Raw genomic sequence first — 21,731 nt, 5'->3', positions numbered from 1 at the left:
ATCTGAATACTTCTTGAAGACCAAACAAGAGCAGCTTGGTTACTTGATTGCATCCACGCTGAGGATTGAGCAAAGTCTGGCCACCCTCACTCAAAATCAGCAGAGCCTAGAGAGAATCATGGAACAGAAGTTCTATGACTTGGATGTCAAAGTAACGGAAGTTCAGTCTGCAGTGGAGCAGCTCCAGGAGGACATGCAGGAGAGGAGAGGCAGGACTACCACTCATGCCATTGCCAGAGTGCCACGAGGCCCGAGGTCATCTGCCGTGCCAGTTGCTGACACAAGAGCCACCACCTCAGGACCAGCCACAGCCTCAGTTCCACCAGCTCCAGCATCTACTTCAGCTCCAACTCCAGCGTATACTTCAGCATCTACCGAAGCCTTCGTCCTTGGAGTGATCCGGACTCCACCACCACCTGAAGATCAAGCCTGAGCGTCGATTTAGCACTATGCATTTTCTAGGAACTTTTTGGTAACTTGTTGCCAAAGGGGGAGAAGATGTATAGATCATAGGCTTCGAGAGAGAGAGTGTTGCTTTTCTCTCTTGCTTTATTTGGTGGTTTTTCGAACTTGTTTGCTTTTGAGTGCTTGAGATACTACGTCCTTATTTGTGAGACATTGATGATCATGTGTTTGATCATAAGCTACACTTAATGCTTGCTTAATGCTATTATCTTATCTATCTTATGTGATCATTCATTATTCTTGGTGATGAGTGCATGTATTTCATTCTTATCATTTTAAGCGCTCCACCAAGATGTATGTGACATGGAAGAGTAACCCATGACTCTAACTCTTTGTGCATTTGCAGTCCAAAGAAAATTTTAAATATGCACAAATTTAGGGGGAGCTCTTACTTATCACATACTTCTCAAAGCGACGATATATTTCATGATTATTATCTTTTGTCGAAGCTTTGATCTATATGTTGTCATCAATTACCAAAAAGGGGGAGATTGAAAGTGCAACTATCCCTAGGTGGTTTTGGTAATTCATAACAACATATAGCTCATTGAGCTAATGCTATTCCAAGATGATTATTTCAGGAAAGCTCAATGATTGGCATGGCATGGATGTGAAAGTGGAACCCTCAAAATGCTAAGGACAAAGGATTGGCTCAAGCTCAAAAGCTCAAGACTCTTCATTTTATATATTTTAGTGATCCAAGATCACATTGAGTCTTTAGGAAAAGCCAATACTATTAAGGAGGGATGAGGTGTTGCTTAATGAGCCTCTTGCTTCATGTGCTTAGTGATATGCTCCAAAATCCTCAACTACTTTCCCATATCCACATATGACCTAAACCCTAAGCCAAACTCGGTCCTACCGATTCTTCCTATCCGGAGCCACCGAGTTTCACTTGGCATTAGCCACTGCCAAACCCTAGCAATTCGGTCCTACCGATAGGGATCTCGGTCTCACCGAGATGGGGTTGCAAACTCTCTGTTTCCCTTTCGTAACTTTTCGGTCCCACCGAAAGCGCGAATCGGTCCCACCGAGATTGCAATGTAAACTCAGTGTTTCCCCTTTGTAACTTTTCGGTCTCACCGAGTTCCACTCGGTCTCACCGAAAGAGCAAATCGGTCCCACCGAGTTTGCCTGACCAACTCTCTGGTTAGCTAATTACCAAATTCGGTCTCACCGACTTTGTGTAATCGGTCTCACCGAGATTACGCTATGCCCAAACCATAACCATATCGGTCCTACCGATTTGCATGCCAGTCCCACCGAAAATCACTAACGGTCACTAGGTTTACATTTTCGGTCCGACCGAGCTTATTGATTCGGTCCCACCGAGATTGGAAAACTGTGTAACGGTTGGATTTTGTGTGGAGGCTATATATACCCCTCCACCTTCTTCTCATTCAATGAGAGAGCCATCAGAACACACACATCATTCCAACTCATATGTTCTGAGAGAGAACCACCTACTCATGTGTTGAGACCAAGATATTCCATTCCTACCATATGAATCTTGATCTCTAGCCTTCCCAAGTTGCTTTCCACTCAAACCTTCTTTCCACCAAATCCAAATCCTATGAGAGAGAGTTGAGTGTTGGGGAGACTATCATTTGAAGCACAAGAGCAAGGAGTTCATTACCTACACACCATTTGTTACTTCTTGGAGAGTGGTGTCTCCTAGATTGGCTAGGTGTCACTTGGGAGGCTCCGACAAGATTGTGGAGTTGAACCAAGGAGTTTGTAAGGGCAAAGAGATCGCCTACTTCGTGAAGATCTACCGCTAGTGAGGCAAGTCCTGTGAGGGCGATGGCCATGATGGGATAGACAAGGTTGCTTCTTCGTGGACCCTTTGTGGGTGGTTGCTTCTTCGTGGACCCTTCGTGGGTGGAGCCCTGTGTGGACTCGCGCAACCGTTGCCCTTGGGTGGAGCCCTGTGTGGACTCGCGCAACCGTTACCCTTCGTGGGTTGAAGTCTCCATCAACGTGGATGTAGGATAGCACCACCTATCCGAACCACGGGAAAAAACATCCGTGTCTCCATCTGCGTTTGAATTCTCCAAACCCTTCCCTTTACATTCTTGCAAGTTGCATGCTTTACTTTCCGCTGCCTATATACTCTTTGCATGCTTGCTTAAATTATGTGATGATTGCTTGACTTGTCCTAAAATAGCTAAAATCTGTGAAGAACTAAAATTGGGAAAAGGTTAAGTTTTTATTTGGTCAAGTAGTCTAATCACCCCCCCCCTCTAGACATACTTTTGATCCTACAGGTTAGCGCGATGATGTTCATATGAGGACTTTGATCCATATGAGGAATTTGGTCCGTACGAGGACTTGAATCCATATGAAGAATTTGGTCCATATGAAGAATTTGTTCTAGGGTTCCTATTCTTCACAGGTGGTGTCATGATGACATTCACCTGAAGATTTTCAAGGCATCTTTTGGGAACCCAGATTTTCTTCATAGGGGAGCCGTTCCTGTAGTTAGTGCCAACATATCTAGCAAATACTTCACCATTCTGATTTTTGAACAGTTTATAGTTGGAGTCAATTGACTCATCATCAGAATGAGGAGATTCACATGCAGATCCAGATAAGTTAGATGGATCAACTGGAGGTCCCTTTGCAGCAACCCATGTAGTTTTGGGGTACTGCTCAGGCTTCCAATATGTACCATCAACATTGAGTTTCCTCTCAAAGGCAATACCCTCTTTCCTAGGGTTCCTGTTGAGGATCTGCTTTTTAAGCACATCACAAAGAGCCTGATGCCCTTTGAGGCTTTTGTACATGCCTGTCGTGTACAATTCCTTCAACCCTGCATCATCAGTGATACTAGCAATGTCCTCAGATGAGGAATTAGTGATAGCAGAGGTATGTGAAGAATTTGAAACATTAGCAGCATTTGAACATTTAGGTGAAGAATTAGCAGATTCACGTTCAATGCACTTCAAGCATGGAGGAACAAATTCTTCCTGAGAAGCGCCGATATGTTGAGCAAGTAATGAATCTCGCTCCTTCTGAAGATCTTCATAACTCACTCTTAGCTTCTCAAGGTCTTGCTTTCTTTGAAGAAATTCATAAGAAAGCTTCTCATGATCAGATAAGAGAGTGTTATGATGACTTTGAAGATTGTCAAACCTAGTCTGAAACCTCTGAAGATTTTCAGTCAGGGCTTTAGTGCGATCCAATTCTTCACCCAACATATCATCACTTTTGTCTAGCATGTTTTGAACCTTTTCTAAAGCCCTTTGTTGTTTTACAGCAATCTTAGCAAGTTTAGAATAGCTGGGCTTAAGATTTTCATCAGATTCATTCTCACTTGATTCAGATGAGGTATATTTGAGTACCTTGGCACCCTTTGCAATGAAGTAGTAGGTGGGAGCGTAGTCATCATCCCCTTCATCAGCTTTGTTGGTGAGGTTATTTTCTTCAGTGTTGAAGATAGACTTGTTGACGAATGCAGTAGCGAGAGCTAGGCTCGCCACTTCGGATTCGGACTCCTCAGATGACTCCTCTTCCTCATTTTCTTCAGATTCAGCCTCAGAGTCCATTCCCTTGCCAATGAATGCCTTGGCCTTCTTGGAGCTGCTCTTCTTGTGATATGAAGGCTTTGAGGATTTCGATGATGAGGATTTTGTGGATTTCTTCTTTTTCTTCGCATCATCAGAACTGTAATCCTTGTATTTCTTCTTCTTTGATTCCTTTTCCCATTGAGGACAATCTTGAATGTAATGTCCAGGCTTCTTGCATTTGTGGCAGAGCCTCCTCTTGTAGTCACTTGATGAGGAATCACTGCTCCTTGAGGGTCTCCCAAAGCGACCATGTCTTGAGAACTTTTGGAACTTCTTCACAAGCAGAGCCAAATCATGGCTTAGTTCTTCAGGATCACCAAGGCTTCTACCAGAGTCTTCATCTTCGGACTCATATACGGCCTTGGCCTTCAGTGCACGTGTTCTGCCATAGCTTGAACCATAGAGATCTCTCTTTTCAGCAAGTTGGAACTCATGAGTATTTAGCCTTTCGAGAATATCAGCGGGATCAAGTGACTTGTAATTAGCACGTTCTTGTATCATCAATGCCAGAGTGTCAAATGAGGAATCAAGTGATCTCAGCAATTTCTTCACCACCTCATGGTCGGTGATGTCAGCGGCACCAAGTGCTTGAAGCTCATTTGAGATGTCAGTGAGGCGATCGAAGGTTTGTGGAACATTTTAATTGTCGAGTCTTTTGAAGCGGTTGAAGAGATTGCGAAGAACATCAACTCGAGAGTCACACTGAGTTGAGACTCCTTCATTCACTTTGGACAACCTGTCCCAGATAAGCTTCGATGTCTCCAAAGCACTCACTCTGCCATACTGTCCTTTGCTCAGATGGCCACATATGATATTCTTCGCTTGAGAGTCGAGTTGCTTGAATCTGTTCACATCAGCAGCATTCAGAGAAGGTGTGACTAAGGGAACACCATTTTCCACAACATACCAGAGATCGTTATCAATTGCTTCAAGATGCATTCGCATCTTATTCTTCCCGTAGGGGTAGTCCGTCCCATCGAAGGTAGGACACCCAGCAGAGACCTTGATCATACCTGTGGTCGACATAACTAAAACTCCAGGCGGTTAAACCAAAATCACACAGAACAAGGGAGTACCTTGCTCTGATACCAATTGAAAGTGCGTTATATCTACTAGAGGGGGGTGAATAGGCGATTTTTATGAAATTCTTCACTGAGGAATTTGCTGGTGAGGAAATTCCTTAGCGAAGAACTACCAGCAGCGGAATGAGTACTCAAAAGTAAACATAACAGAATACAAGCATAGTCATCATGATGAAATGAAGACAGGCACAGAGTACAGAAGCGTAAACACAGGATAACACAGGATGAAGACAAACAGACTGAAGAAATTGAACTGAGGAAATTGAGAAAGTCTTCAGTCAAAGTCTTCAAACACAGATATGAACAAGCAAACAACACAGTTATGAGGAAATGAAAGAGTTGAGGAAATAGAACCAGTAAGCTTGGTGAAGACAATGATTTGGTAGACCAGTTCCAACTGTTGTCTCAGTTGTACGTCTGGTTGGAGCGGCTGAGTATTTAAACTCAAGGACACACAGTCCCGGACACCCAGTCCTGAACACGCAGCTCAGGACACCCAGTCCTCACTGTATTCTCCTTGAACTAAGGTCACACAGACCTCGTCCAATCACTTGTGGTAAGTCTTCAGGTGACTTCCAAACCTTCACAAACTTGGTCACTCGGCGATCCACAATTCCTCTTGGATGCTCTAGACCATGACGCCTAACCGTCTGGAATAAGCACAGTCTTCAAAGGTAACAAGCGTCCGATCCACGCAGGATCAATCTCTTCAGTGATGCTCAATCACTTGGGGTTTGTAGGTGTTTGGGTTTTGGGTTTTTGGTTTTTCCTCACTTGATGATTTTCTCTCAAAGTCCTTGGAGGATGGGTTGCTCTCAAATGACAAGTGTCAGTTTCTCTCGGAGTAGCCAACCAGCTAGTGGTTGTAGGGGCGGCTATTTATAGCCTAGGGAGCAGCCCGACATGATAAGACATAAATGCCCTTCAATGATATGACCGTTAGGTGGATAGATATTTTGGGACAACTAGCGCATAGCACAGCAACGGTCGGAATTTTGAGTAGCAAAATCCTCAGGGCTATCATGTTCCTCACTGTGTAGGAAATCCGCACTGGCGAATTCCTAACTCCTCAGTCAGAACAAATTCCTCAGAGACCAGAAGAACTTCGTCTCTGTCAGTGAAGAATATGACTGGACTGTATGAGATTTCCAATGGCTTCACTCGAAGGGATTGGTAGGTGTAGGATTTTGAGTTGAGCATCACATGGAAATTTTTCCTTAGTATTTCCTCGACCCCCTTTAACAGTACGGTGTTTCCTATGACTCAAGAAAGAGAAAATGAAACTATGAAAACAAAAGTCTTCACGCTTTATGTTCCTCGAATGAATACCAAGTCTTCAAGGTCACACCATTTTCTTCACTTTCAAAGTCTTCATAATGTCTTCAGAATACCAAAGTCTTCAGACGAAGAACTTCATTTTTAGGGGTCGACTTTCTCTGTAAATATCAAACTCCTCATAGACTTATAGACCTGTGTACACTCATAAACACATTAGTCCCTTAACCTATAAGTCTTCAATACACCAAAATCACTAAGGGGCACTAGGTGCACTTACACACCTCGAGTGCGGCAACATAACCTCTGGGAACTATTTCCAACTAAAGGTCTCTAAGCTCATCACATAACTCCTGAGGTAAACCTCCTGCTGTAAGGGTATTAACATAACTCTTACGGCTCAAAGCATCTGCCACAACATTGGCTTTTCCTAGATGATAATGTAGACTCATGTCATAATCCTTTATAAGTTCCAACCATCTCGTTTGTCTGAGATTCAACTCCTTCTGCGTGAAGATATACTTCAAACTCTTGTGATCCGTGTAAACATCAGAACGATTCCCAATAAGATAGTGTCTCCATGTCTTGAGTGCATGCACTACAACTGCCAACTCCAAATCATGCGTGGCATAGTTCAACTCATGAGGTCGAAGATGTCGTGAAGCATAAGCTACAACCTTTCCCTCTTGCATAAGAACACCTCCAAGTCCCTGACGTGAAGCATCACAATACACCTGAAAGTCCTTGTGTACGTCAGGCAGGATTAGCACTGGAGCTGTAACCAAACTCTTCTTCAACTCTTGAAAGCTGGCTTCACACTCTTCAGTCCAAATGAACTTGGTGTCCTTCTTCAACAACGCTGTCACGGGCCTTGCAATCTAGGATAAATTTTCAATAAATATTTGATAATATCTTGCAAGTCCAAGGAAACTACGAATCTCGCCAACTGTGGTGGGTGCATTCCATTATGTGACTGACTCTACCTTGGTAGGGTCCACTGCAATCCCTTCACCTCACACTACATGTCCAAGAAATCTGACTTCCTTGAGCCAAAACTCACACTTGCTGAACTTGGCATAAAATTGATGTTCTCTGAGCTTCTCCAAAACTAAGCGCAGATGTTCGGCGTGTTCCTCCTTATTCTTGGAGTAAACCAATATGTCATCAATGAATACCACAACAAACTTATCCAAGAACTCCATGAATACCTTGTTCATCATGCTCATAAAATAGGCAGGGGCATTAGTCAAACCAAAGGACATGACTGTATACTCATAAAGCCCATACCTTGTGGTAAAAGCTGTCTTGGGTATATCCTTCTCACGGATCTTCAATTGGTGATAACCCGATTGAAGATCGATCTTGGAGAAAACACTAGCTCCTTCTAGCTGGTCAAACAAGTCATTGATCATCAGGAGGGGATACTTGTTCTTGATTGTCACCTCGTTCAAAGAGCGGTAATCCACACACATCCTTAAGGTTCCATCCTTCTTCTCCACTAAGAGTATTGGGGCTCCCCAAGGTGATGAACTCGGGTGGATATACCCTTTCTCCAACAACTCCTTAATCTGTTTCTTGACTTCCTCCAAATCATTAGCGGGCATCCGATACGACCTCTTGGAGATAGGTCCTGTGCCTGGCAGCAACTCAATCAAAAACTCAATCTCCCGATCTGGCAGCATACCCGGTAACTCATCCGGAAATACATCGGGATAATCCTTCACCATTGGTACTTCTTCCTGGACAACTTCCGTAAGAGAGTTCACCTAAGTCCTCCTAGGTTTAAGCCTGGATACAAACTTGATCCTCTTTTTCTCTGGGGTGGTGAGAAAAATCGATCTACTAGCACAATCAATGTTTCCCTCATACTTGGACATCCAATCCAACCCTAGGATTACATCCAACCCTTGCGACTCTAGTATAATCATATCTGTGGGAAAAACATGTCCCCCTATGTTCAAAGGAAACTGGAAACATCCCTGACTAGCCATAGACTCGGCTCCTGGGGAACTCACTAGAATGGGTGACTTAAGAGCTATGGTAGGCAACTTATGTTTATCCACAAATCCCCTTGATATGAATGAATGCGATGCACCAGTGTCAAAAAGAATGAGTGTTGGAAATGAATTAACCAAGAACTTACCAATCACTGCGTCAGGCTACTCATAAACCTCTTCCACATTGACATGATTCACATGCCCCTTAGTGAAAGGGTTGGGCTTCTTGCCTCCAGAATTCCCATTGCCATTTCCATTTCCATTCTGCGCCTCAGGACACTCATTGGAGTAGTGACCTTTCTTCTTGCACTTGAAGCAGGTGATGTGACTCAGATCCTTCTTCATTGGTGTAGAAGAGTTGAAATGCTACTGATTGCCATTTCCTCCATTGCCATTGACATGCTTGTGACCATGGTGGTTGTATCCATTTCCTCCATGATGAATGTGGCCTCCATGGTTATGGTGATTCCCTCCAAACTTGCTAGTGCCTGATCCAGAACTTCCTGAGTACGGGCTGTAGTGGGGTTTCTGTTGAACTCCAGAGTTATACTTCCCATGACCGTACTTCCTCTTACAATGCTCCATTTGTTGGTGCTTGCCTTCGAGAATGGTAGTCTTATCAACCAGCTCCTGATAGTCCGCAAAGGTTGCCACAGTCAACTGAACTCCCAACTCATCATTCAGTCCCTCCAGAAACTTCTCCTGCTTGGCTGCATCAGTGGCCATGTCCTCTGGGGCATAACGGGCCAACTTACTGAACTCATCAACATACTGAGATACTATGCGTCCTCCCTGGCACAAGTTGCGGAACTCCTTCTTCTTCAGACTCATGGCTCCAGCTGAGACATGAGCAGTGCGGAACGCCTGCTGGAACTGAGTCCAAGTCACATTCTCCATGGGGTATGTGGTGGTGTAGTTCTCCCACCAAGCAGTTGCAGTCCATCCAGCTAGTGGGCAGCAAACTTCACCTTCTCAGCATCATTGCATCCTGCTGTGGCCAGCTCCCTTCCTATCTTGCGAAGCCAGTCATCTGCGACAATCGTCTCTGTGCTGCTGGAGAACACGGGTGGGTTCAGCCTCAGAAAACGGGTAAGACTGTCAACTGGGGGTGGCGGCGGTGGGTTGTTGTTGTTGTTCTGGTAATGGTTCTGGTTCTGAATGAGCATCTGCATAAGAGCATTCTGCTGCTGGATCAATTGCGTGAGCTCCGGCGGAAAGTTGAATCCGGGGTCACGTCTTGGAGGCATCTGATGGGTTTAGAGTGGATGAGGAGTTAGAATAGAATAAGGCCTAGTGAGTAAAATCACACTACCCATATGCACATGGTAGCAATAAAATTTCAAATCACTCCAATTCAATTTCAAACAAAGAGGTTCACATGAATAATCAAACCTAAGGTAAGCCATGTCACAAGATTTGACAAGGTCTTACAGATGAAATAAACTAATCGGATAACGAAATCAAATTTCTAAACTCTCATGGTGGTATAAAATCTAACTCTCATTACATGAGGACCAGTCAACCATGTCAACATCGGGTGTCCTTGCATCACTCTCCGTGTCGTCATCTCCGAGCTCATCATTTTGGTCCCTCTCTTGGCTGACATAGGCACCGTACGAGTGATCCTCTTGGATGTTTTCTCCCTCATCCAGCTTCTCCTCGGCCTCCTCAAGCTCAAGCTTCAGGTTGTCGATCTTCTCCTGCAGTGCATCCAGCTCTCCCTCATGCTCGATGCGAGCGTCCTGGAGCTCCTCCTCGAGCTCGGCCTTGCGGGTCATGAGGTTTTTGATGACGATCATGTTGTCGGACAGCTCTAGCTCCATCATGCGAATGTGCTCCTCCATGTCCTGGATATGGGATGCTATCGTCTCGTCCTCCAGGGTACGAACCACATCTCCATTTGCGTCGCGGCGTCCGTACATCACGAAGGAGGTCCTCTTGAGGTCTTAATCATACACCTCTCGAATGCGTCCGAGAGCAATGTGAGCAGCGATACCCCGGTCCTGCCCAAGCCCCATGTTGCGGTATCCAAATGGAAATCAATGGACTTGGTGCAGTTTCCGAGGATGCGTCCGGGGATATGAGCATCGATCCTCCAACGTGTCTCCTCGGGCAGGGTGGCTGTGAAGGTTCCAGTGAATGTGGGAAGCCCAATCTTCAGGTGCTTCGCGATCTTCACCAGCTGCCGTCCAAAGGGCATGGTCTCATCGGGCTGCTCGAACTCAACAAGGGCGGATGACATCTACATTTTGAAAGAGAGAAGAAATTAGTATTGAAGCAGAGAAGGTACGAGACCAAAGGATATATAGGGAAAGTGAAAACATAGTTTTTATCCTATGGATTTTCCATTTTCTAGGGGTCGCGTCCTACAGTCAACGTGTGCTCTGATACCATCTTGCAGCGACCCGACTCGATAAGAGTCGAAGTCTCAGTGCTTACCGTGCTAGTCCCTGGATCGACTTGCTAGCACACACAGTACTCGAAGACATAACAGAAATAACACACATCTCTTTATTACATCGATAGTCCAGGAGCAATACATTTATTACAAAATAGGGCATGTAGCCAATAAGCAAATACTACTGAAGCAAAGTAATAAATGAGTCCAACTCCACCAGCAAGGTTGAGTGTAGAACATCGACCTATCGCACCTTAATCCTCGTCGGATATGTCTGCAACGTGATAAGTTATAGCCATATAGGTCAGTTCATTGAATGTACTGGCAAGTCACATCATAAGTGTAATGAACCTACTTGTACATGCAATTTGGCTGGTGGAAAGCTCTATGTTTAGTTTTTGCATAAAGCTAGTTTTTCCCTATTAGAAAAGATGTTATTCTACTACTACACATTTGCATAGGATGAGTTGGCAAACCCAACTCCATCCATTCCCAAGTTTCATTTAAAACCCAACTGTTTGATTAAAGGTGAGGAGATCTCCCGACATTTCCACTACTAGATGCTCAAGTTGTCCGTAACCGGGGACACGGCTAATCGATTAGGTTGACACTCTGTAGAGGTTTGCGCACTTTTCCCACAAGATTCGATCGCCTCCCTTGAAGTTCTCGCACTTCCTGGCGTTTGAGAACAGGGTGACCGAGACATAGTCTATCGAAAGTATTCCCCCTTAACCCACGGATAGGCCAGTACACCTACTCATTCTACATCTCCTAGCCCGTCCCGGAAGGGGTCACACTAACTACTCAACTAAGCCAGAGCCCATATTGGCTTGTGACTGCACACATAAGCTTCTAGACATAAGAATACGATTGATCTCTTTGAGCCTGAGCGGACGGTCCACTAGTGGTGCACCACCATGGATTTCCCATGCGTGCCCCACTGTACTTCGCCAACATTCCAACAAGTTTCCGCCCAGGCAGTTCATTAATTATCTTAGGTCCTATTTACTACATTTTCACTCAAACTTTACAATGATCACTCCCCAATCCACGTCTACTTAGTGAAGCAACATAATTTAAAACGATGGCGACAATGTTATATGGTTCAGACCTACCTCAATGAACTACAGGGTGAAAAGCATAGTCATGCGGCATCAATTCCTACCATGCAGTCCTACCGCAAAGAACTAAGTGCATAATAAAAACATAGGTAATGAAACATGATCAAGATGCAACTTGCCTTGGTACTGCTGGTTGAATTCTAAAGACTGATAATATTCTGCTTCGCACTTCGTGCGATCTATCACAAAGAAGATAAACAAACATAAGCAAACATTTCAGAAAACCAAGAAGAACGTGCGAAGAAAGAAGTCTCAGAAAAACCAAATGAACATACAACACACTTAGCTACCACAAAAATATTCTAAATGCAAAACAACATAAGCCTATGGTTCAAAAAGTGATGTGAACTATAGTGCATACTATGCATACTAGTAAAAATATTACTGGACAGATTCTAGTGTGTGAAAAATTATTGTGACAAAGGTCCAGGTGATAGGGTTTGGCTACGGTGACAAAGCGTAAAAAGAATCAACTTAATCGGAGCTACGGTTTGGGAGATATGGCCATTTGAAGTTCAAATTCAAATCTGAATAAATTCAAATTTGAATCTGACAAAACTTTGCAGAAAGGATACCACTGGATAGATCTAAACATGACGAAAAATTTACCGTTGGTTTCATCGAGTTTGGATCTATGGTTAAAAAGTTGTGGCTACTCAAAGTTCAGGGACTAATCTGCTAATCATAGGGACTAAACAGAGAAGAAAACTATCGCAAACATGTCCCTGGCCACGTGGCGGATTGCGGGTGGCTGAGCAGCGTCCGCTGCGGAGGCTATACGGCGAATGGCCGCTAAATAAGAAAAACAACGGCGACGGCTAACTAAAGAAAAACCAACGTTCGGTTTAAATAAAACCGCACGGTTTAACGGGAACCGACCGGTAGTTTTTAAAATAAAAACCGCGGTTAACCACATACCGGTTCGACTAAAAAAACAACAACTAATCTAATCTAATCTAAGCCGTGGATCTTCGATCTAACTAACAAGAGGAGGTGCGGCGGCTTACAGCGGCTGGCGACGTCGGCGACGAGCAGAGGACAGCGGCGCAACATCGGGCGATGGCGGGGCAGTGGCTACGGCGGTCCTCGGCATCGAGGAAGAATACGGGGAGGTGTGGCGCGTCGAGGGCATCGCGAAGGTGGTGTCGGCGTTCGTCAGCGACGTCGGGACGGGGCGAGGCGAAGACGGCGGGGCTCGGTGCTCCGGCGACTCCAGCGTCGACAGTGCAGTGGCTCCGACGGTACCTAGGAGCAAAAAAACGTGTCAAACAGATGCTCGTTGTCGCGGGAATCCAATTGACAAAGGAAGGAGAGCTAGGGGTGCCACAGACGACGAAATGGACGATGGAGTGGCGCGGCTCCGGCGAGATGCGAACGGCGACAGCAAGCAGTAGGGGCGGCGTGGGAAGAAGCGGGAAGGCGAGGTTGGAAGAGGGGGTCCTGGCCTTTATATAGGCGCCGCTAGGAGCGCTACGGGGTTGCGGATAAGCCTCATCCGCGAGGGAGCCGAGCGGCGGTTGCGGGGGCGCGTCGAGGATGTTTATCCCGCGGGCTGCGGGAGGTTGGGGACGAGCTGACGAGCAGGGCCCGCCTGGCAGCGGCGGCGAGAGGAGGTGAGCGAGGGCGCGTGCGGGACGGTCGACCGACGCGGAGGCGTCGAGCGCTGGGGCGCTGGAGGGCGCTGGCCTTGGGCCAAATGGCCAGCTGGGCCAGTCGGGGCACTCCTGGGCCAAACCCAGTTTCGGTCCAGGCTGGTGAGTGCGTGTTTTTAAAAAAACCGAAGACTAAAGTGGCCCTAAATAAATTCAAACTAATTTGCAAAAACACCACAATAATTTATAAAATATTGTACAATATTTAGAGCCTAATGAACATTAACTTCAGCACGGAAAATTTTGAAAATATTTTCCTAATGCAATTAATGCACTTTTTGCAAATAAAATAAATACCAATAAACTCCAAAACTTCAAATAATATTCAAAATAAAATTTCTCACTCTTTTATATTTTGAGGAAGTCGTCTTATCCCCTCTCATTTGTTTTTTTTCTCAAGTGGAAAAATATTATTTGAATATTTTAAAACTCCAAAATGCAAAGAAATATGATATGCATTGAATGATGTTACATGTGCATTACCGAGAGGGCCCAGAGATCCCTCTCCGATACACGAAGTGACAAATCCTAATCTTGATCTATACCAACTCAATAAACACCTTCGGAGACACCTGTAGAGCATCTTTATAATCACCCTGTACGTTGTGACGTTCGATGGCACACAAGGTGTTCCTCCGGTATTCGGGAGTTGCATAATCTCATAGTCAGAGGAATATGTATAAGTCATGAAGAAAGCAATAGCAATAAAACTAAACGATCATAATGCTAAGCTAACGGATGGGTCTTGTCCATCACATCATTCTTTAATGATGTGATCCCGTTCATCAAATAACAACACATGTCTATGGTTAGGAAACTTAACCATCTTTGATTAACGAGCTAGTCAAGTAGCTAGAGGCATACTAGGGACACTCTGTTTTGTCTATTTATTCACACATGTACTAAGTTTACGGTTAATGCAATTCTAGCATGAATAATTAAAATTTATAATGACATAAGGAAATATAAATAACAACTTTATTATTGCCTCTAGGGCATATTTCCTTCAGCAAGTGCTTCTCAAATCTCTCTTACGTCATCGACCAAGTGCTTGAATTTTGCTATGAATCGGTCGCCACTGGCAGAGCTAGAGGGGTCAAGTGGGGGCAAACGATGCCCAAAGTGTAGCGCCGGTTACGGTCAACCGACGCAGACCGGTCGAAACCATGACATAGTGGCAAAACCATAAAAGTAGCAAAGTGGCTTGGACATGACAATGATTTTTTTGAAACTAATGGCAAATCAAACGGGTGGGACACAACTAAAGGCATGGAAATGATTATGCTTTTCTTCTTCGGGGCGATGATTTGCTACGTAGATCGCGGTCACTGGCATCATCTTGTCTACATTGATGATTTCTTAGCGGCTACTTATACAAGCTTTTGGGTTTCAACAAGTTTTCTACGCTGAGATGGAGATTCTGAGGCGACAACAACACGCGTGGGCGGATGTACGAGGAAAGGATACTTCGGCACCCCAAGGGTTCGGATGATTAAAAAAATTGTACGGTTATTTTTGTAAGGGTCTATATTTTTCATATATATGACTTTAGCCTTTTCACACAAAAAAAAGAGTTAAACCAATGCAAAAATATTTCATCAAATATACTATGTTGGGTTATGTGTGTAGGCTATGGGGATATAGAAATATACTATGTCATTATCACAATTTCTATATCCCCATATCAATGCCGAATATTTGAAGCAGACATCTTTACACATTTTGTCAAGTCTAGCTTTCCTCTTTGCTTGCAAAAGCCATGCAGTTACTATGTATGCTAAGGCTTAAGAATATCATGGAGTTGCAACAACCTGCAGTCTAGTTGCCAAAGAAGTAAAGGCTTCAGATTTGAACTCCCTGCACAACCGCTTGGTGTACTTATACCTTACTTTAACATGCTCGTCTATTTAACATGCTCGTCTATTTTTTGCAGGTTGGTGCACAAACGGAATAAAGGCGATCACTACATAAGTTAAACCAACGGTTGGATGGTTTGTCTATTTTTTGCAGGTTGTTCATGCAGTTCCATCATGTGAATAGACTTCACACTATTTTCTTTCTAGAGTAACTTTAACATTCAGTCGACAATGTAGATTTGTCCATGTACTACCAGACAGTAAAATTCTTTATCATGGACTACTAATATATAAAAATATTACTGGATTATTAATAAAAATATATTCTTAGTTTTTTGGCAGATATAATTAGATTTAATATCATGAAAAGTGCTTCATAATATTTCTGGAATTTAAACTGTTCACTGACAAACTCAAAAAGGAAATTACAATCGAAGTTCTATGTTGCAGTTTTTGCATGTATATAAAACAGGCCAACATTTTTTCACTGTTATGTGTGGACAAAAGCTGCATAAAGCGATTTTGTTATTTCAGAAAGGTGACTATTTATTACAAGTCAGTGTTGATGACTGCTCGATCTTTCATGAGTTATGCATGAACATATATGATGAGAAAATCTTGATCTTATGGCTATGAGTAGTTGTCTAGAAATAACTGTTTCTAAGTCGATTTAGCCATAAATAGTCTTTTTTTGGGTAATTTAGCCATATATAGTCCCTCCCAATTACTAGTAATTACTTCTGACTAGCGGGACGACGATATTCACCCTTTAGTTTGCAAAATGTGTATTCCATGTGAATGTGATCTTGCTGCCTTTTTTTTGACGGGATCTTGTTGCCTTTTTTATCACAATTTACACGTCTGATGGTGATTAGCACTTTTTTTTTTACAATTGGCGTCTCAACAATCGGCCTTTAATAAGCAGCGATTAGCACACAACACAAATTCAAATTATTAACCAGAAAAAACCAACGATGTGCCACAAACCTTATTTGATCGATCAACAGTTCAACACATGATCATGTTCAACAGTTCAACACATTACACATGATCATCACAGTTCTAATTAAGGCCCTCCTTGATCTCTGCCATAAACAGTGCATGCATGCGCCTATCTAGCCAGTTAATTACCAATTAACGGCGATGCAATGCTCTAACAACACAGATCGATCGACAAGTTGATGGAGGCTGCAGCCGGCTGCTTCCTGCGATCGATCGTTCCATTGCCATGGTTCACGAGGACACGCCGACGCCGAGGAAGTCGATGAACGGTGGCGCATCCTTCGTTTTCAGTGGTTCATCGCCGTCGACATGGTAATCCTTCCTGTGCTGATGGTCAGGGCCGCCACGGCCATCCAACGCTAGTGCTTCTCTTGAAGGTGGGGAGGAGAAGGCGATGGAGTGAGAAGACGGCGCCGCCGGTTGCTTGCCGCCGTCCAGGTAGCTACTGTACCTTGACAGCAAGCTCTGGTTTCCTGAAGCGCCGTAGCCATTGAACAGTACTGGAGTAGAAGAAGGCGCCACTGCCGCCGCAGCCGGCGGTGAGCCGAAGAAACCGCCACCACTAGGCTTGGAGAAGCCAAAGCAGAAGGAGCCGGCCGACGCGCCGGCAAAGTCGAGCTGGGCGCCGCCGCTGTAGTAGGACGGGAAGGTGGACGAGGCGGCCTTCGCGAGGAGCCTGCAGCGCTCACGGCTGCGGCGGGCCCTGACGACGTGCCAGTGATTCTTGACGGCGTTGTCAGTGCGGCCAGGAAAATGGCGGGCGATGAGAGCCCACTTGTTGCCGTGGACTCGGTGCGCCGCTAGCAGACGCTCCTCCTCTTCCTCCGTGAACGGCCGCTTGTTGATCCGCGGGTCAAGCTGGTTGAACCACCGGAGACGGCAGCTCTTGCCTACAATTAATTACCACAAACTAGTTTTAAATATTCGAAATAAAATTGAAAATTTAGCACGTCAGGGAAATACATTCTAGCAATTATTAATAATGAAAGAAATCATAATTCAGTGCAATTCATTGACGAATGAAGAATTCGTAGTTTTTTATTTATTTTGGCCAATATGGGGAATTCATGGTTAAGTAGTGCAATTTTGCAAGGACGTGAAATTCTGATATAGCACTGTAATGTTGTAGGATTTGTGGGACAAATTAATCGGGCGAGTAATTACATAATTAACGCACTCAAGAGAGTAGGTCAGGGCACATAAAGGTTATTGCGTACAAATCGATTTAGTTGCATCAACCTGCATGCATGCCTGAGAGAGACGAGTGAAGAAATCTTCTCATTAGGCTAAGCCGTGTAGGTGATCAACTCTTGACACATGCATCCATATATACATGGATTTTTCACATGTATAAACATAAAACTAACCGTGCTTTGCCTGGTGATTATCTAATTATAATGCTGTCTCAGTGTTGCTAGTAAGAACACACCCTACCGCATCTTTTACATTAAGGAACTGTACAGGGTTTTAGTTATGTTGTTGCTTCCCTTTACCTCATACTATGTAACTTTTTTGTGAAAAATATTATGCAGCTGTATATGTTTTGGGAAAAAATTAGTTAAGTGAAACTAAAAGAGGAGATTTAGAATAAAGTTGCATGCATGCTAATTTCACCTTGTTCATGAATTTTGCAAGCTAGTAGTCATGCAAATAAAACCTTGTGTTCATAATTTCTTCTTCAATCTAGAACAAGTATTTCAGAGATATAACTAATTCCGAACTGCTAAAAATTTGTATGTTATCAATTAGACAAAGATCACTTAATCGTACCTGTTTGCCTTTATGGCCATCAGACTAGATTTATCTTTGGTCTAAGAAAAGTAACACTAATCTTTCCAAATTTCCGAAAATATTAGGAGAATTGTGTATCATTCCATTGAAGCGCCTTGAAAGATAGAAAAAGTTACATCCATAAGCACAGCAAGAGAACTATATAGGTACCGCAAAACAGATTCAACTCGTCATCGTGCACATTAACGAACAACTTATATGATCCTACTGTTTTTTGGGTATAACACAAAAACTCACTAACGAGGCATAATTTTAATTAACTTATATCTAAATAATCTTCTATTTTCAAGATACCCAAAAACTAAGCCCAGCGCAAATATCATTCCCCTCGAGGAAGGATTTTCTTGGTAGATGGCACAAGCAGCTAAAACAACCTGCTGCCCGTGCAGAAATTAGTATGGCAAACCCCCCTCAAAAAAAAAGTATGGCAAACTGAACCAAGGTGCGTAGATCATCTACTTCCTGAGCACAAATCGCATCAACCAAAGTCAATTTCTCATCAAGGTTATATGCATCAACGTCATCTGAAAAAGGAAATTAAGAAACATTTCTTGTTGGAAACAGATCGACGATCAACGAGATAGGCCGGCAGTTTCACCCACCTGATCTGCCCTCGAGCTTCTCGGCTATGGAGTTCCAGTTCTGGGGGCCGTACTTCTCCACGAGCTGGCGCAGCTTCTCGTCCTCCCCCGGCCGCCAGTGGCCTCTCGGGCACAAGGACGCTGGCTTCCCGCCGCCTTCCGACGTGTTGGTCGTCGACGACGACGCCGCCATCGGCCTTTGCCGGCCGGAGAAAAGGCGGAGGATCGAAGCCTGGCCGACGAGAGAGCTCCGAGCTGCGCTTGAGAGAGAGGAAGCTAATGCGTTTTTGGTCCGTAATGAGCTAATGGCCACAAGTCAGAGGCGCGTATGTATATAGAGGTAGAGTGAGAGAGAAGGCTATGGTGTGTGTGTTAGCTTTACCCACACACACGCACGCAGGTAATGACACGCATATTGGGCTAGGGTTTGGGGAAGAGGTCCTTTTAGTTTAGTTTTACACGACAAGAGAGGGGGGGGGGGGGGGGGGGGGGGGGGGGCTGTGAATGATGCATGCACGCTCACATACACCGCTAATGGAGTATTCAACATCTCTCTTTCTCCCTCTCTCTCTCGTGCGTGTGTGTAGGGCTAGCTACCGTGTGTCCATGTCATCTCTATCTCCCACCAACTTGCCCCGTTTGGCTATTCGCCAGAGACCACTCCTCTCACAGCCCCCATCCAACACAAACCTATCCCCGGCCGGATTACTTCCAGCTGCAATATTTGTACTTCTTCTCTAACTTCCCTAACAATATTCTCCCCCCTCCCCTCCTCCATATGCAACGCAAAGACATCATCAACTTTCTTAACAAACGATCTTATCTAAACAACTCCCTGCCCTGTTGTACGTGTTCTTGACGCTTCTTTTCAATTACGTATGCCGTTTGTTCTGACACCTATTTATATTACATCACAGATCAAACGGGACTTTTTTCTTATGATCTTATGTTCCATGTAGTACAATAATTCCTCCATATGTACGCATCTCATTTACACCAGATGAAAAAGTTGAGAGAGGTTGTTATGGTCAACATCTGGGTGCACCCCCAAGAGGGCAAACCGTTCTATCCCAGCCATTACAGCCATACACAAAAACAGCAGCCGTAGTAATGGCCAATGAGCTAGCACACACACAAGGAAGGTGGTTGGCTGCCTGCATCCTGCAGAGCAGAAGCCCAAAACCTGCAAACCTTTGCAGCATGGGATGTGCTGCAGAAATGGGATGCATTCAAGCGTTCCATGCCGCCCACTGTTCGTTTTGTATGGGTGGTATGGAGTAACATGCATATCTTGAGGTGAGCGAGAACAGTAGATCGGTACATGCATATGCACTCTGCGCCGTAAATGTGACCATCACCATGTGGCCTGCAGGGATGTTGCTCTGCACTATTAACTGCTACGTACGTTTGATGTACACATGTAACTAAGCAAAACGCATGCGCTCTCCAAGGGGTGTCCGGTGTCCTGTCCTTCACTGGTACATTCAATTTGTACTTGCAGAACAAAAGGTAGAAGGGTGAACAGTTTATATTCACAAAATGGGTTCTACAACGATTTTCCAGGAGACCGGAGAAAACATGAACCATAGAAGCATTTAGGAGACTAGATTACAGAACCAAAAAAAAGTCAAACCTGTGAATATATTAGTTGCTATAATACTGGTCCTTCCAGTCTTGTCTTTACATGTACAAATGGTCAATATTTTGCTCAACTGTTTGCGAGTGAACATCTTATAGCATATATATGGTCAATACTTTGCTCAACTTAACTGAAGCTGCGCCAGCTACCAGCATTAGAAAATGTACAAGAGTGTTGCTGCGTAGAGCAGAATTAACACTCATGCATAGCTTTGTTCTGGTATGACTTGGCTTTTCTCTGGCGTTCTTTTGTGTGTGTGTGTGTGTGCGCGCGCTGGTTTTGGTTGTCTGCATCCTAGCTATGCAAAAGTTGGGTTTGTGCCCATTGTGTATGTATCTCCTGCTTGATGCCTCATGTTGAGTCAATAAAATTCGCTCATTGTCGCAAAACAGAATTAACACTCATAAAAAACTAAAAGGCTTACTGCTTGGACGTTCCTATAACTAGCCCTAAGAATATAACTAAAACTGATCAACCCTTCCACCCAAATATGTAACATTGATAGCCCTTGTTTGGTTTAGCAAAGCAAGCACATATTTATGCAAATGGAATGGGAAACTGCTTAGCATAACTAAGTGGGGAAGTAGGCCCCAACAACAATGGACAAAATGCACATCCGTAGCAAACTGCGGAAATCTGATGCAACCACTAACCAAAACATGCACTACACATATATATTCCTTCCTAGATGCAAGTGTGAAGAGACAAATATATCTCGGTTTTTACTGCATATACAAAGTGATTTTTTGCTGACCGAGTCTTTTTCAATTTTCAGGGTTTTAGTTAATTAAATCACCAAAAAAAGTACCTTCAGCTCATTGGCTATAAGTAGCCTATCTGCAACAAGTATGACAGTGCCACCTACTTAAACGTACACTTCGCGGATGCACCCGATTGCAATAGCTTTCCATATTAAACATATGGTCATACATCACAAATACGCCCCCCTAAATTTTGTAGTCAAAGTAGTTTCACCCGTGAGATGCCGACGTTGAAAATTCGGGCGCCAACGACCTATTAACAATGACTTGAATACATTTCAGGTTACGAATTCCGTTCCAAGAAAGTGTGATTGATAACGCACTCGCAACCGCTAGTATTATATGAACCATTGTTTAACTAGTGCATAAGTTAAAACAGGTTAGTTTGTGAGTCTGACTTGGCATGTGTTGAGGGTGTAGCTTTAGCTTGCTGCTTTGGAATTAGAATCGGTTCCAGAAAGGTTTTGGTGATATCAACAGGTGTTGTGAACCTTGAAGGAAAAAGCAGCCAAAGTTACCACAAGATCAATGTAGTGTTACAC

The 21,731-nt window shown here is 44.1% G+C and overlaps 1 protein-coding gene across 1 annotated transcript; it reads right to left on the bottom strand.

Annotated features, from left to right (window-relative positions):
- Positions 1-16,392: 16,392 nt before the first annotated feature.
- LOC125550890 (uncharacterized) lies at positions 16,393-19,190 on the bottom strand. Its single transcript, XM_048714003.2, has 2 exons — positions 18,811-19,190; positions 16,393-17,307 (listed from the first exon to the last, which is right to left on the bottom strand). The coding sequence occupies exons 1-2, from the start codon at positions 18,980-18,982 to the stop codon at positions 16,649-16,651; spliced, it is 831 nt and encodes a 276-aa protein (XP_048569960.1). The 5' UTR covers positions 18,983-19,190; the 3' UTR covers positions 16,393-16,648.
- Positions 19,191-21,731: the final 2,541 nt, after the last annotated feature.

The sequence above is a fragment of the Triticum urartu genome, chromosome 4A, assembly GCF_056163025.1.
Source record: "Triticum urartu cultivar PI428250 chromosome 4A, HENAU_Tu73, whole genome shotgun sequence".
Classification (NCBI taxonomy): domain Eukaryota; kingdom Viridiplantae; phylum Streptophyta; class Magnoliopsida; order Poales; family Poaceae; genus Triticum; species Triticum urartu.
Note: the sequence above shows the minus strand (reverse complement) of the source record. Positions and strands in the feature narration are given on the sequence as shown.